Here is a 16,537-nt window from a genome sequence, read left to right as displayed (position 1 = left end):
TGAATTATTAAATTAATCGTGGATTTATTGGAATTTTGTTAAACATAGGCCTTGCATGATCTTTAGGGCACTGCTCTAGGGCTCATGCGGCCGGTCGCGTGCCGGACCCGGGTGCTGGGTTCGGGGCGTGACATAGACAGGTCTATTACAAGTGTTTCTCATGTCTTTCTTCAGCACAAGAATGTTCGAAGTCCAAGTTCCATCTTAGCAAGCTTTGTTTGTGATACTTTGCTTCATAGCTTCATCAGTAATTCGAGCACAAATGTGAGGAAATAAACTAAATATGGTTCTCAGGGGTCATATTTCGCATACCTTTCCCTTCCTCTAGTGCTTCACACAGAAATCACTCAGGGTGTGTGCAAGATAAAGTGCAGAACATGACAGATTTCTTCTTCTCAACAGCATGACAAGTTCTATACGCAAATATTTTGCTTGGCAGTGATTTATATGAACTTTAAGAAGCAAACCAGTAGTCACAAACAGTCCAAACACTTGCTATCAAAGAAAAACGAAGCAATCCATAGATATGAGAGGATTGTTCAGGTCCTCCATGAGAGGAATCCTGGAGCTGTGTTCAGAAAACACTGCCCTGCTTCCATTCTCACCCACCTGACAGCGGGTGTGGTGGATCTGGTGCACACAAGCCCTCCTCGTCTTCTCCTTCCTCGCAGCAAGCTGCAGTGGGACAGCATTACCCGACACTCCAACCTCATGCCTCTGCCTTATAATTGTCGCATTTGTCGATCTCCAATGAGCGGATGGAGGGCTCAGTTTGCTGCTCGGGGGAGGGACCGCCGAGCTGAGCTCTGTCCTGATGCTCTTCCGGTTGGCTAGTGTTGGCGGCGAGCTAGAACGTGCATGCTTCGATGGCAGTGATTGGTTTCCAGTAGCAATGGGTTGTTTTTGTGGGCCTTGAACTAATTTGGATGGAGGTGGTGATGTTTTCACTGGATATTTGTTGGGTTTAGGCTTTGTAACTCTATGCTTATGCGGATCGAGGACGATTACATGAGGGTTTTCTCTTGCGCAGGACAGCAAGAATTCATTGGTGAAAGATCTATCCTTCAATGAAGACCGAGCATACATAGAATCACTAGTATTTGAATGAGAAGACGACGATGATGACAACGATGATGAAGAAGATGAACAGGAGGAGGAGGAGGAGGAGGAGGAGGAAGAAGAGGGGGGCGTTTGTATCTTGGAGAGATCAACGGAGAGGGGATTGGTGGGGGTGGAAAGAGACTGAGAGATGACAAGCTTATCTTGGGGAGGACTAGAATTTGAAGGAGGAGGAGAAGGATTGGAACTGGAACAACAGTTGCTAACACAAGCTCCCATGGGTATTTTTCTCTCCAGTAGAGAGAGTGGAACATAGATAACAGAGGAGGCTATTGATCTAATAGAGAAGGAATTGGGTGAGACTCACCTGTTCCCATGTATGTGAGCGTGTCCAAGTTTTAAATTCTATCGGCGGGTTTGGAAACCGTTGCCCAACGGATACATGAGATAATGATGGCCAACCCCTTCATAACTTTTATGCGAGTTAAAGGTTTTAGTGACTTTGTAAAGGTGGAAGGAGCATTAAATTAAATGATACATGGTAGGATGACAGTTTGAAGCAGTACTCTTCTCAAAAAGAAAGTTTGTAGCAGTGCAGTTGTGGGCAAGCACTTCCACAGTTCTCATGTATAAATTTTTCGGAGGTTGGTCTGCCAACACTGTATGAGGACCTCACCAAATAGATTAGGAAATATCTTCCATTTGTTTTACATACTAGTCTCCAAAATCTTCTTTGACCATGTACTAATTAATTTCACGATCTTTTAAGATCACATATGAGAAAATGTATGGGTAACTCTGGCCTAGATGTAGAGGGAACTTGGACCTAGCTTATTGAATTCATCAATTAAATTAATTGGCACCGACAAACAATATATTCTATCACCTACCAGTTCCATAGTCAAGCAAACTACGGTGAAATGATTATTTATGAACCGTTACCCTACGGTGAAATAATGATTATTTATATATTCTTCCGACATATAGTATGTTATTCATAGACCAAATTATCTACACCGTTACCCTCCAATTGTTAAGTTTTTTCTTTCTTTCTCTCTCTTTTTTTGCATGCTAGTCCTTCGAATCCTTTTTCTTTTTGGGAGCAAAATGATGGGAGAATCCACCTCAAGTAGTCCGTCAATTATTTTCTCTCAATTCTTTTAGATTTGGATACAAGTCCCATTAATTTATGATTTGTGGTACGGGTTGGCCAAATTCTGACTGAAGTAAGAAAACTTTGAACTCTTGCTCAATTTATTAATAGTCGGGTTGATTAGAAGAAATCCATATCTCCATAGAAATACACTTAGAGCTCGATAGAAATACATAGAAAAAGTGAAAAGGAGAAGCTCGATTAAATCTTGAGCGCATGATGCCATCCATATTTCTCTTCATTTTCCTTTTTCTTTCTAAAACCTAACCTAACAATGGGCTATAACCATCTATTTCAAGTAGATTGATCTCAAATCTAACATAGAAATACACCTTTTTTTGATTGAAGGAGAAATTCTATAGGAAATAGTTTTTGACCTTTACATCAATATCGTCTTCAGTTACATCGCAAATTCTTCCTAAATTAGAAGTTATGGCTTTCTGAACTTCATTACCCAATTAAAACCTAGATATAGTGGACCTCATTCTTAAAGCTTATATAGACTTGCCAAAGTAGCTAGATTAGTCCACAACAGATCAGATGACCCTTCTAAGTCATACCTCCCCCTAGTTGGAGAATCTATCTCTTGCTAAATTAAAATTGGAGCAGAAAAAATGACTGCTTTGCCGACCTAAGGTTGAGCTTCTTAATTTTTCAATTTGCATTTATCATTTATTGTGAAATATCCATCACTTTCAGCATCAATAAAATAAACTTCTTATCATTCCCAAAAATCAATTATTTTTGGAGATTCCATGCTAATGCATCGAGGCCCAAAATCAAAAGCAAATATTTGGGAAGTGGGTGGTGTTTATCTTGAAAAGAAAAGAAAATGGGTGATTTTAAGTAAAATTCATTAAATATAGTGGACTCGAGTAAAATTTTTGTGCATTAAAGAAGGATTCTGGAAAAACACTTTGTTGTTTTAAATTTATTCCAAAATGCTTCATCAGAGTATTTAATGAGTCTTAGGAGTGAAATATTCATTAGTATATTTTTGTGTTTAGAGAATAGTAGTAGTCTTGCTGGAATATGAAGTGATGTCTTGTAAAGTGGATAGTGTATGTAATGTTATTATCGACAACAATCATAGTGTGAACTTTCTTGTATTTTGTATACAGAACAATAATTTTTATCTAAGGAATAGCCTCTTATATTGAATCTAGATATCATACATCAATGCAAAAGATTTTACTAACTTTAACAGTTGCTTTAGATACCCCTAGTTGTAAAGAGTTACTTCCTTACACAGTGACAATAGAACCTAGTCCATCTAACCTAAATCCTAACCCGTGCAGCCTAAACCCTATACTATTTGACTCAAATCCGATCTCATTTAGTCTAAACCCTATCAACAACCTAAATCCTAGCTTATCTAACCTGAAGCCTAGTCCGCTAGATCTAAGCCCAAGTCCATCCCACTTAAATCCTTGCGATCCACCTCTTCAATCTTCTCTTCATATTTCTTAACAAATAGAACCTTGCCACTTCAAATATACCATAATGTTTAGAACCTCTAAAGTTCAATCATAGCCTTCAAATCAATCTCTCCCACTCTACACAATTATAGCCTCCAAAAATATATATATATATATATATATATATTTTTTAAAAAAAGCATGATTTCCATACCTACTAGGAAGAGGCCAATTAACCCCGCCCTCTCGTAGCCTTAGTATTAAGGGCAATCTCACCCTTCTAAAATCCCTGTCCTAGAATCCTTCATGCATGCATGTCTCCCTATAAATATCCCTCCTCCTCTTTCAAAACCCAAAGAAAAAAATAGAATAGAAAAATCCAACCAACAAGAAATTCGTAGAAACACTCATGGAAGAAATTCTATAGAAATAGGCTAGAAATTGTAAAATCATGGGAAAACTTTACTTATCCTAAACCTCTTTAAACCTCCAGCTTTCCACTCATTCCTTCTTCTATGTCACCAGCAAAAAAACCTAACCCTAACCTTGCATTGGCTATTTGACAAGAAAGAAAGGAGTAGTAAGAGAACATCAGGCGCCTACATCCCTATCTCTTCTTCTTTCTTTTCATTTTATTTACTATACATGTATAGGGCCCTAAGGATAAGCTAAGAAAGCACCTACCTCAATGATCTCTTTATAGGAGGGGTGGTGGGGGTATACTTATGTACCCTTTCTTCTCATTTAAATAGATCATTATCCATAGATTAGTCCATTGGATAGGTTCCTAGCATTTTAGCTAGAGGATGACTCCAAACTAAATCCTAGATTAAGGGGAAGCTCCAAATACTTGGCATCATCTAATATGATTCAAATCTACAAAGTCGGTAGTCTAGACAGTGGTTTATGGCTAGGATGTTATTTAAGTAGTTTTAAGTTGAAGGTAAGTCCTCACCTGACCCTTTCTTCATGCCTTCCAAGACTAGCCTAACCTAGTTGGATCTTGAGTTGGGTTTTCTCTAGCCTAATCCAAACTCCCATATATTAGACTAAATTAATGTTGGGTTGCGTTCGTCATGTTGAGTTCATTTGGGCCACATTAATCAAGTTGCATAAGATAAAATAGAAATTTTAAAATAGGAAAAAGGTATGAAATATTTTTATTGTATTAATACTTGTTGGATCAATGTCTCAACCATTCATTAATTTTGACTTTTGATGATACACTTCCATATAATTTAACTAGACTAAAGAAATAATCATAAAATATATATAAATATCTCATATAAAACATAAATATTTATATATTTATTTGCATATATCGGGTTAGTCAGAGTTGGGTTCAGATTACTTCCCAAATTTAAAAAACCTTGAACAACCTTATCTAATGAGCAATTTGGATGAATAAGCTTGGGTTGAGCCCAATCAGAGTTGCTTCCTAGTAAACCATGGCCCATGTATCCAGCAAGCATCAATGGAACAACTCAGTTGTGCACCATCAGTGACCACCCATATAATCACGATGACTAATATATCTCTCTTTAAGCCAGATCCAGGGCTTTCTAAAGTTGCTGGTTGCTAGTCAAATTCTCCTACATGACTAAGCTCTGCGACAGAGGAAAAGAAACAAAAGAAATCATTAGATGCAAATGAAATTTCTCCCTAAGATTAGGCCGTTACCATGTTTTAGATGCAGAAGGCCGCTCTAGAGTCACTTGATTCGTGTCTAAGTGAACACCCGAAGCTATTTTGAGGATTTCAATGGTTGAGGCTATCCGAATAAAGAACATCAAAAGAGGGATTTTTTAATAGCCTCCCCAAGTCCATCATCACGAGGTGAGGGTTGTTGTGGAGGAAGGAATTAATTTGCATGGCTAGCAAACTTTTGCAACATCAGGTTAGATGAGATTAACTTGTCCTGTGCTTTTTTTTGAGAATCAGGCATGAAAGACACAGCAAAAATCAAGGTGATGAAAGGACTCAAACCTAGATCAGGTTTTTGGTGTCCAACCTTTAATGATTCATTAATTGGCACCCTCATTGCAAGCATTTTAGGTTGACCAGCTAGCTTAGGGCATTGTCTCGAGAAATTATGCATGGCATGCTAGTGCAGGCAACATGCATAAAGTAAAGAGAGAAAAAGCATAAGAAAAAGTGGAAAGAAACTTCACAAAAAATTTATTAATTATTGAAAACAAGTAATCCTTTGTAAACAAAACCGTAGGCCATCTCTGTGTGTGTGTGTGTGTGTGCATGAGCCTTACAAAGTCTGATTAGAAATAGGAAATCTGGCCAAAAATAAAAGAAAACTAAAAGAACTGAAAATTAGATGAAAAACTAATACTGTCTCTGATGAAAATTTCTAAAAAAATTTGACCAAAAATATGAAAAAATCAATATTGAATAATTGGGATATCGCCAGTTGCAAACCTGGTTTCTACAAGGCTTGGTATGGTCCAACTAATCACACTACATGTTTGTTATATATATCCTGCATTGCATCACATATGAAGTTTGTAATATCAGATGGATAGTCTCTTGATTCAGTATTTGGAATATGACATGGATTTATTGAAGTTCTCGCACTGAATTATTAAAAAAAGAAAAAAAAAAGGAATTAGGAGGGGCTATTCCCCGCTTTCTTCTCTGTACCTACCCCACCCTGGCCTAGGTTACTCACGAAACCAAGCATTTATATATATATTAGGCTACCTCTGCTACATTCTACGAGATACGAAACAAAAAAGCAAAAGCTATTGAAGCAGTAACAAACCTGGGTGTACGAGAATAACTAATTTGGATTAAATAGCGACCCTACGAACTTGGGCACTCTTGAAAGGTGGCCGATCGCTAGTTGACACCACCCTTGGATGCAGCCTGACTTCCGGGCCCCAGACGTAAGGTGGAAGGTACACATCATGCACGAGCCACAATTTGGCTCAGTAGGCATCTCCACGTGCGTGTCTTGACAATTCGTTGCCATATCTTCGACATCCCGGAAAAATATCCTCCTAGGCCCTCCTCGATGCAGGATTCAAAGAACGGAATCCAAGTCATGCCACAATCTACATAGAATAAAACACGCAGAGAAGATCAGTTCTCAATTGTTTATCCTCAAAGTTGCACCAGTCTCACAGCGGTACTGTACTAGAATAAGCCGTTCACGCATGCAAAAGTCTCATGTAGCTGCAACAGCAAAAGCTTAACCACCGAGCACCGTCCATCCGAAGCACAAGAAAACAAACAACATCACCATCTTTGCATGATGCAAGCAGGAGAAGAGTGCTCCAAAGACGCTCCTCCCTATCCCTAGCTCTCGACCAAGCTGCAAGTGCATGATGTTACGTGAGGCTGGCGACCTTCGAAAAGAACTAAGAATAATGATATATTGATATCCCTCCCCACGGGGGCACGGCTCCAAGCCCACGTGAAGGCGCCTGTCCTTTTGCTTGCGCGCGCGCGCGGAGGCCATGGCCCGAGGGCGACGCGCCCATGACCCTCCCCCACGGGGAGCCGCGGGTGGAGGCTCCCTCGGAGGATGGGCAAAAGCTCCGATAGCTTTCGGCCGAAGAGAATCGAAAGGTTAAAAAAAAAACAGAGAAAACTCCATTAGCTGATGGGACAGGCAAACAACCCGCGCCGAAGGGCACTGTGTGCGGGAGAGAATTTCTAAGCTCGGTCTTATGACGCAAGCTCGTCTCTACGATGAGCTTGGCCTATCGGGAACCGTACGTACGTGAGGCCCGTACGTACACTGTAAAGTGGGCATGCAGGGCATTGATGTTGGGACGAAATATATGAGATCGATCCGGACAATACGTACCCAACTATCTCATCAACAAGCCCTTTGGAATACTCCCCCACAAAAAAAAAAAAAAAAAAAAAAAATGGAAGCTTGTGGACGAATAAGGTCACCAAAATTGATCGTTTGATGAGAGCCCGTCGGCATGCCGGCATCTCATCTCGCTATTCTTAAAGCACCCACTGTTTTCTCTAAGAAATCTACTTAACGAATGAATATAGAGAGCAGAGTCCATCAGTCCCTACGCTCCTTTCTCTTCCACTTCTCTCTCTTTATTTATCAATCAGTTTTTTATTAACATCTCTCTTCTCAGTTGCCCTTTTTCTCATCCTATCAAACCACGGGATCTCACATCTATTCAAATTCGAGATCTTTGTCTCACAATTGATGGGCTCTGCCTCAGCATCTTCATTTTGTCGAGGGTGATATTTGGAGTAATAGATTTTGCTCATTGCTAGAGGCTCGGGTGTGTATGGCTTGGATATATACCATGTATTAACAAAATAACAATAGTAATGGCAAATTGCCTCAATTTCAGATGTGTATCAATGCATAATGTATATATCAATGGAATAATAAGTCTACTTGTATGATGAATCACCATGTCAAGAAAGCTTGGATATATACTATATATTAGAGAAATAATAATTTAAACTAAGTATTACCAAATTTGAGGTGTCAGGATGTATTACCAATCCAATGCGTAAATATCAATGAATTGTTAGGTCGTTGTCCAGTAAATTGCTAATTAGCACTACCGACACCAAGATCTCTCTCTTCTCGCAGAGCCCAAGCTTCAGGCTCTCCCATCAGTCCACTGCCTTGAATGTCGATATGAAAGAGAAGTGAGAGATCTATTTGATCAAATCAAGCTATCATAAACAATCGTACTATGATCATCGCTTCTGGAGGAGAAGGCGGTAGATTTGAAGGAAAGTGCATTAGAATTTACAAGGGTTTAAATAGGGCAATGGCAACAATGATATCGAATGAGGAGGGTGGAGTATTCGAACAGTAAGATAGTGAAAAGGAGAAAGATTGGAGAATCTAGGAAGTGGCAGCAATGATAACCACTGATGCCCTCTCTTTCTCGTCCTGCCCCTTTTTTTGTTACTTTTTTACTTTTTCTCTTCATTCAAACATTATTACAAAAGTTCACTAGATTTTTGATTTATCTTATGCATGCTTTGGGATCTATAAGAGAGGTACATGGTAAATCAAGACTCTTGCTAGATGATATATTCTAGTGACCTCATAGCAAAATTTTTTTATCCGTTTCCTTGGGTGCTTGAATCGTAACTTATTTGATATAACAAGCCAATTCAGGGTCGGCAGGACTACTTAACTATAGAAATAGTAGTAAAGAAGCATGTTAAGGGACCTAGAGAATTATTTTTTGTGCCTTCGTATTTGGAATAGGAATTGGAAGATCTGGAGCATCATTAACATATCATAAGTGAGGACTAGCCAAGAAGTGTAATGTAAGTATGATCAGCAGAATTTCTTGAGAAAAATGGAATTAAAAGGAAAGAGCATAGTAACTTGTGAGGTGTTTGTTGGTTGAGCAAAAGATGAATATCGAACAATGTTTTGGATTGAAAAGCCAACTAAAGCCACCACCAATTACAGCTCTTGCAAACTCTTGATCATTAGTGTGCCTAATGGATAGAAAGGTAGAGTCAGATTGAAACATAGTAGCTATATGTTGAAGCAAACCCATTTTATTTTGGATCACAATAACATATAAGGCTCCTCCTTTTTGGCTAGTCTGGATCGGGACAGTGTCGTATCTTTCGTGCGAAAGAATGATTCACCTTCCTTCGCATGAATCCATCGATGGATCATACAATGATGCTTCCAAATCTGCGCAAGTGGATGAATTGACAGATTCAGAATGCTTTGAGATATATGATCTGATGGGCGAGTCATAAAAAAAGATCGATCATTCTTTCATGCAAAAGCCACAACCCAAACCGAGTCCGGATCTCGGAAGGAGTAATGAGGACCACACTTGGAACTTGATGCAGGAGGGACTGGAAGATCCTACTCTCATGACAGATGTAAACTGACAGTCATATGTTCTAGATTGCAAATCAGAAGGAAATGCATCACCATTTGGTAGGGCACAATGGGGTACCAGGTTTCTTTCCATTGCTAGTTGACAAGGGGAGAGAGGAATAGTGTTGAAGGTTAGAATGCACGGGCTGGAACATAACAACTGAAAGAATTAAATACCAAATAATGGTGATCACGATGCAATAACGAAATAGCAGGCAAGAGATTGCATTAAGCAATGATGGTGAAGCAACAAGGAGAAGCAAATGCAATAACGGTGGTGGTGGTTGCATAGGGTTGGGGTTGCATCATTCGAATCGGAGAAAGATTTAGCTTCCTTCATGTGAATCCACCTTTGAATCACCCACTGGTAGCTTTAAGATCTGTGCAAGTAGATGAATGACAGAGCTTAGAGCACTGTAAGATTTGTGTAGTACTAGATGCTTGTACATCATAGGAAAGTAGGACCAGCTTCATTTTCTTAATAATTATGAAATATTTATATTTTTTTATCAATACGCATAGCAAGCAAGCCTTGGATATATGATGTCTAAAAAAATAGTTTTTATATAATTGGTTGACAATAAAAATGTGGTACATTGCAGAGTGGCTTCTATTTGGCTGAACATTCATTGTTTTGAAAAAATTGTGTAAAGTACTTACTTTGCTTTTAATAAAGAAAAAGATCTTATTCCATTCTATTAAAAGCTTAAAGATATTTTTGGAAAAACAAATTCACCAATCCCAGTCAATAGAAATTGGACTTTTTCATATCAGACATGAAATTTTTTTAATAAAATATGAAAATTTTATTTCAATAGAAAAGCTACTTACTTTTCCATCCAATTAAATTTAAGGTATTTCTCTATTTTCTCTTGACTATACTTTTCTTCTTCCTCTTCCTGCGAACCAAACGAGTCTACAAGGGATTGTATGCAAGATCCCTTGTGAAGTTTAAGGGACTTCCATCAAATAAATTTTGGTGAAATAGACATGCATGCTACCCTTTCAAGTCAATGACAAACTGAAATACGCTCTTGCAATCTATCTTCATAGATTGCCTTGAAAAAACGCAAAACAAACTGCAAAGACAGAATACCGAGTGAGCAAATTGTAGATGGTTGTCTGTTATAAACTTCTGTCTAGCTTGCAATGATGTGGGGTGAGAAGCAGGGATCGAGGGAGGAAGGGAGCGAGAAGAGAGAGAATAAAGAGAAAGGTGAAGTTGACCATTTTTGTCCATAAACAGCCATTGTGGGCCTTTAATTTCCTTGATTTAACAAAACCCATACATGTTTGGTCATAACTTTGTAGTCTTTTACAAAGAACCCTTCTATGCTGCTCCAAATTCCACCAAAAATTGAAAACCAAGGATCATATCAAATTCAATAAGTGTTGGCGTTTACTCAGGAAAAATTCCAATTTTGTTCTTGCTGTTCTAAAATGGACATGTAGAGAAAACACGAGAGCATTTAAGCAAATAGTTGATTCTTTGCTAATATGGAAACTAGTGGTGTGAAGGAACATTAATGGGCTAAAATGAGGTGAGATGAGCCATCATGCCTTTGTCTGCTCCTATTCCTATTTCAAAACCCTTAACAGTTTTGTGATTATCCTTTTATACTATTTGAGCCATCTTTGTCAGGCTCCCAGAGTCTCCTTTGTTCTTTTCTCATCTTACTTCTTAGCATACTATTTTTTTTTCTTTTGTTTTGTTTCTTTGACTATTGAACTGTAATTTTCCCTGCGTATCCTCCTTTCTTCTCTCCTGTATATAACTTCTTCAGTCATTCTGGATGTTCATAATGTTAGATAAAAAAATATGAGGAAGAACACTCAAGAAGAAAGTTTAGAAGAAAAATAATTTTCATTCAACTCACATAAAAAAACAATTAGAATATATGGATATTTATAGGGACTTTAGATGGTCTTTTAACTTCCCTAATTGAATTAGTCATTACATCATTCATAACCCCAAATAAATCTCAAATAACTCCCTCTAAAAAATTCCTTATAACTCCATGTAACTCCCACATGACCAAAAACCCAAAAGACATATAACTCCTCACCATACTAATATGCAACTATTGAAAATAAAACCACAAGTTACTAAATATTAAAAACTAAGTTTAGTAACCAACACCCCCCCCCCCCCTCCAAAAAAAAACTTGGTTTTGTAACTCCAAGCAAACTCCTTAACTTACAAAAAGTTTCACTCTTGAGGGGCTTAATGAATATATCCGCTACTTGATCTTGAGATTTGATATGTACAAGCTCGATCTCCTTGTCCTTCACGTGCTCTCTTATAAAATGATATCGAGTATCAATGTGCTTGCTTCTTTCATGATAGATGGGGTTCTTGGCTAGTGATATAGCAGATTTGTTGTCAATGAACAATCTTGTAAGTTGTTTTTCTGAAAATTGTATCTTCTTTAGTAGCTTCCTTAGCCAAATTGCATGACAAACACTGGAGGAGGCAGCTACATATTCGGCTTCACATGTAGAAAGTGTAACAATTGGCTGCTTCTTCGAACACCATGTGAATGCAGTGTCTCCAAAGTAAAATATATAGCCGGAAGTACTTTTTCTGTCATCCAAGTCTTCTCCCCAATCGCTATCCGAGTAACCTACAAGACAAAAATCTTTGGAAGAAGAATAAAATAAGCCTTGTCCAATAGTACCCTTGATGTACCGAAGGATTCTTTTAGCGGCCTTCAAGTGATATGATTTTGGCTCCTCCATATAACGACTCACAAGTCCAACTCCATATAATATATCTGGCCTTGTGCATGTCAAGTAACGAAGACTTCCAACTAGGCTCTTGAACATAGTAGGATCAATCTTTTCTGTATCACCATACTTCGTTAATTTTATGCCACATTCCACCGAAGTGTTTGCTGGATTGCAATCTTCCATCTTGAACTTCTTTAATATTGCTTTTGCATATCCTTCTTGTAAAATGAAAATGCCATTTTCAGTTTGCTTCACTTCTATGCCCAAAAAGTAGGACATAAGGCCAATGTCTGTCATTTCAAACTTCCGAATCATAGATTTCTTAAATTGCATAAACATGTTTGGATTGCTTCCTGTGAAGATCAAGTCATCAACATACAAGCAAACAAGAAATATATCTCCATTTTCATTCACCTTACTATAGAGTGCATGCTCATAAGGACACTTCATAAAATTATTTTCAAGGAAGTAAGAATCAATTCTTCGGTTCCACACCTTTGGAGCTTGCTTTAAGCCATATAAAGCCTTATTTAGCTTGAGAACTTTCTCCTCTTCTCCTTTTTTGATATAACCTTGTGGTTGTTCAACATATATTTCTTCATCAAAAAAACCATTCAAAAATGCCGATTTTACATCCATTTGAAATATTTGCCATTTAAATTGAGCCGCCAAAGAAATTATCAATCTAATTGTTTCCATACGAGCAACGGGAGCAAATACCTCTTCATAATCAATACCATACCTTTGACTATATCCTTTGGCCACCAACCTTGCTTTGTACTTTTCTACATCACCTTGTGCATTCTTCCTCATCTTGTATACCCATTTTACTCCAATTGCCTTATGCCCATCTAGTAAAGTAGCTAACTTCCATATGTCATTTTTCTCAATAGCCTTGATTTCTTCATCCATAGCCTTCTTCCATTTGTGATCTTTAATAGCTTCTTCAAAATCTATAGGCTCACAATTGGCAAGAAGACAAACAAGAGTTAGATTATTTTCATTTTCTGTTACCTCGTATATTTCACTTAATCTTCTCATTTTGCTTGGCTTTGAACTTGGTTCTGCTGGGAATGAAGATGAAGATGGTGTAGGTGCTTGTAACTCTTCATTTCTTGGTTGCTCTTCTTCAATAAATGTGCTGGATTGCCTTTTTTCTTCTTGAGAACTCCAATCCCATGTGCCTTCTTTATCAAATTCAACATCTCTACTAACAACAACTTTTTCATTACATAGATTATATAATTTATACCCCTTTGAGCGAGCATCATAACCAATGAAAACATATTTAGTACTTCTATCATCAAGTTTAGTTCTCTTTTCTTCCGGTAAATGAGCATAAGCAATACTTCCAAAAACTCTTAAATGAGAAACAATAGGCTTCTTACTGGACCATGCTTCTTGTGGTGTGATATTTCGCAAGCCATTTGTGGGGCATCTATTCAAGATGTAAACAACACAATTTGCTGCTTCGGTCCAAAATTGCTTTGGCATACCTTTGCTTTTCAACATGCATCTCACCATATCAAGAATAGTTCTATTTCTTCTTTCTGCAACTCCATTTTGTTGTGGAGAGTATGGAACCGTTAAAGGTCTACGAATTCCATTCTCTTCACAATAAGCTTCAAATTCTTTAGAAGTAAATTCTCCACCTCTATCGGATTTCAAGGATTTAATAGTATAATCACTTTCTTTTTCAACATATATCTTGAATCTTTTGAAAGTACTAAAAGCTTCAGATTTGTTTTTCAAGAAATAAATCCATATTTTTCTACTGAAATCATCAGTAAAAATGAGAAAATATTTGTGCTCACCAAAAGAGGCAGAAACAATTGACCCACAAACATCTGTGTGCACAAGTTCTAGTGGCTCCCATGCTCCATATATTGCTTCATTTGGAAAGCTCCTTCTATGATGCTTGCCGAGAAGACAACCTTCACAAAACTGCTTTGGATCTTCTATGAATGGCAATCCCTTCACCAAATCATGCTTAGATAAAAGCTTTAAAGCACCAAAGTTAAGATGACCATATCTCAAATGCCAAAGCCATGATGAATATTTAAAACATGCCTTCAAAGACATAGCAACTTCACTTTGAATGTTTAGAAGAAATATTCAATTCTTTGTCATTTCAATATTTGCAATCAATCTATTTCTTGAATCTCTTATAGAAAGAGTACGACTTTGCATTTGAATATTGTAACCTTTTTCCAAAAGTTGCCCCAAGCTCAAAATATTATTCTTCATATTTGGCATATAGAAAACATTAGAAATAAATGTATGAGTGCCATTCTTCAAACAAATCAAAATAGTGCCTTTGCCCCTTACCAAAATTTTAGAAGAATCTCCAAAACTAACTTGACCAACGACTGATTCATCAAGCTCTGCAAATAAACTTCTTTTGCCACACATGTGATTGCTCACTACTCCAGTATCAAGATACCATGCCTCCTGTTTGTTGCTTTGTTCTCCTTTATTTGCTAATAACAAAAATGGCTCTTCTTCTTCATTTCTTTTTTCACCATAATTAACCTTCTCATCAACTTGATTAGTAGCACTCCAACAATTTGAAGAGTAGTGCCCAAACTTCTTGCAATTATAACATTGAATATTAGATTTATCATACCACTTTCTTTCATATGGCCTTCCTCTACCACGTCCGCTTCCTCTTATAAGATTTGAACCTTGCTCCTTCTCTTCATTGCTTGATGAGCCACAATTGATTCTTCCTCTTCCTCGTCCTCGGCCACGGCCTCGACCTCGTCCTCGGGCTCTTTCTTGAGTTCTCCCATAATTTTCTTTTGTAATAAGCTTCGTTTGTAAAACTTGCACCAATGGCTTTTCTTCCTTTCTTTTGTTAAGCTTTTTCTCATGAACTTGCAAAGAGCCCATAATTTCTTCAATTGTCACTTCTTCCAAATCTTTGGATTCTCCTATGGTTGCAACAACAAAATCAAATTTCGGATCCAAAGACCGCAACACCTTTTCCACCACTCGAACATTGGTTAGAGTTTCACCATTCCTCCTTAATTGATTAACTATCACCATAACTCTTGTAAAATAATCAGCAATAGATTCTAAATCTTTCATTTGTAAAGATTCAAAATTACTTCTAAGGCTTTGAAGACAAATCTTCTTTACCTTATCAATACCCTTGTATGCTTTTTGAAGAAATTCCCAAGCTTGTCTTGATGTTGTAGCAGCTCCAACAATCTCAAAGGTGGCTTCATCTAACCCTTGATAAATAAAGAAAAGAGCCTTTTTGTCCTTCTTCCTTGACTCCCTTAGCGATTGCCTTTGATTCTCCATCAAAGTCGCCTCATCTTTAGGCTCCACATAGCCTTTTTCAACCATCTCCCATGCATTTTGCGAGCCAAGAAGTGCCTTCATTTTGATGCACCAATTTTCGTAGTTGTCTTTGGTGAGTTGAGGAACCGAAAATGCCATCGTATTGTTGGCCATTGGATCAGTCTAGCTCTGATACCACTTTGTTAGATAAAAAAAATATGAGGAAGAACATTCAAGAAGAAAGTTTGGAAGAAAAATAATTTTCATTCAACTCACATAAAAAAATAATTAGAGTACATAGATATTTATAGGAACTTTAGATGGTCTTTTAACCTTCCTAATTGAATTAGTCATTACACCATTCATAACCCCAAATAAATCTCAAATAACTCCCTCTAAATAAATTCCTTATAACTCCATGTAACTCCCACATGACCAAAAACCCAAAAGACATTTAACTCCTCACCATACTAATATGCATTTATTGAAAATAAAACCATAAGTTACTAAATATTAAAAACTAAGTTTAGTAACCAACACATAAAACTTTTCTTCCTTAATAATCAAAAACCCTTAAGCACTCTGCATTTACACTACAAGAAACTTGGACATTAGCGACGCTTTTTTTGGCTTTTAGCGACGCTTAAAAGCGTCGGTAGAAACTATCCCGACGCTTTCCAAAGCATCGGTAAAGCGTCGCCTATGCTACAGTGGAAAAAATATTTTCCGACGCTTTTAAAAGCGTCGCTCATTCCAATTTAGCGACGCTTTAAAGCGTTGCTCTTTCACGACGCTTTAAAGCGTCGCAAACTCCCGACGCTTTAAAGCGTCGCGAATTCCCATTTGCAAAAAAAAATTACGGTCTGCATCTTCTCCTCCATTCAGAAATACAAACAACCTCCCCGATCGGTACCTTCATTCCATCCGCGTAGAGTGGTTGGGTTTGGCTATATAAACAGTTTTTTTTTTCAGATCCACCGATGTGGGACTAAGATGAGGCGATTTTTTGGCTTCCGACGACACTTTTAA

The 16,537-nt window shown here is 37.7% G+C and overlaps 1 protein-coding gene across 1 annotated transcript; it reads right to left on the bottom strand.

The window, feature by feature from the left end:
* Window positions 1–498: 498 nt before the first annotated feature.
* On the bottom strand, window positions 499–1,086 carry LOC113462442. Its single transcript, XM_026802822.2, has one exon. The coding sequence runs from the start codon at window positions 1,084–1,086 to the stop codon at window positions 499–501; it is 588 nt and encodes a 195-aa protein (XP_026658623.2).
* Window positions 1,087–16,537: the final 15,451 nt, after the last annotated feature.

The sequence above is a fragment of the Phoenix dactylifera genome, chromosome 1 (assembly GCF_009389715.1).
Source record: "Phoenix dactylifera cultivar Barhee BC4 chromosome 1, palm_55x_up_171113_PBpolish2nd_filt_p, whole genome shotgun sequence".
In the NCBI taxonomy this organism is placed as follows: Eukaryota; Viridiplantae; Streptophyta; class Magnoliopsida; order Arecales; family Arecaceae; genus Phoenix; species Phoenix dactylifera.
The sequence above is the reverse complement of the archived record's forward strand: the minus strand, read 5'-3'. Positions and strand labels throughout refer to the sequence as shown.

Excerpts from the sequence above, each read along its gene's own strand:
- LOC113462442 (XM_026802822.2), bottom strand. The coding sequence starts at position 1,086 with ATGTATGCTCGGTCTTCATTGAAGGATAGATCTTTCACCAATGAATTC.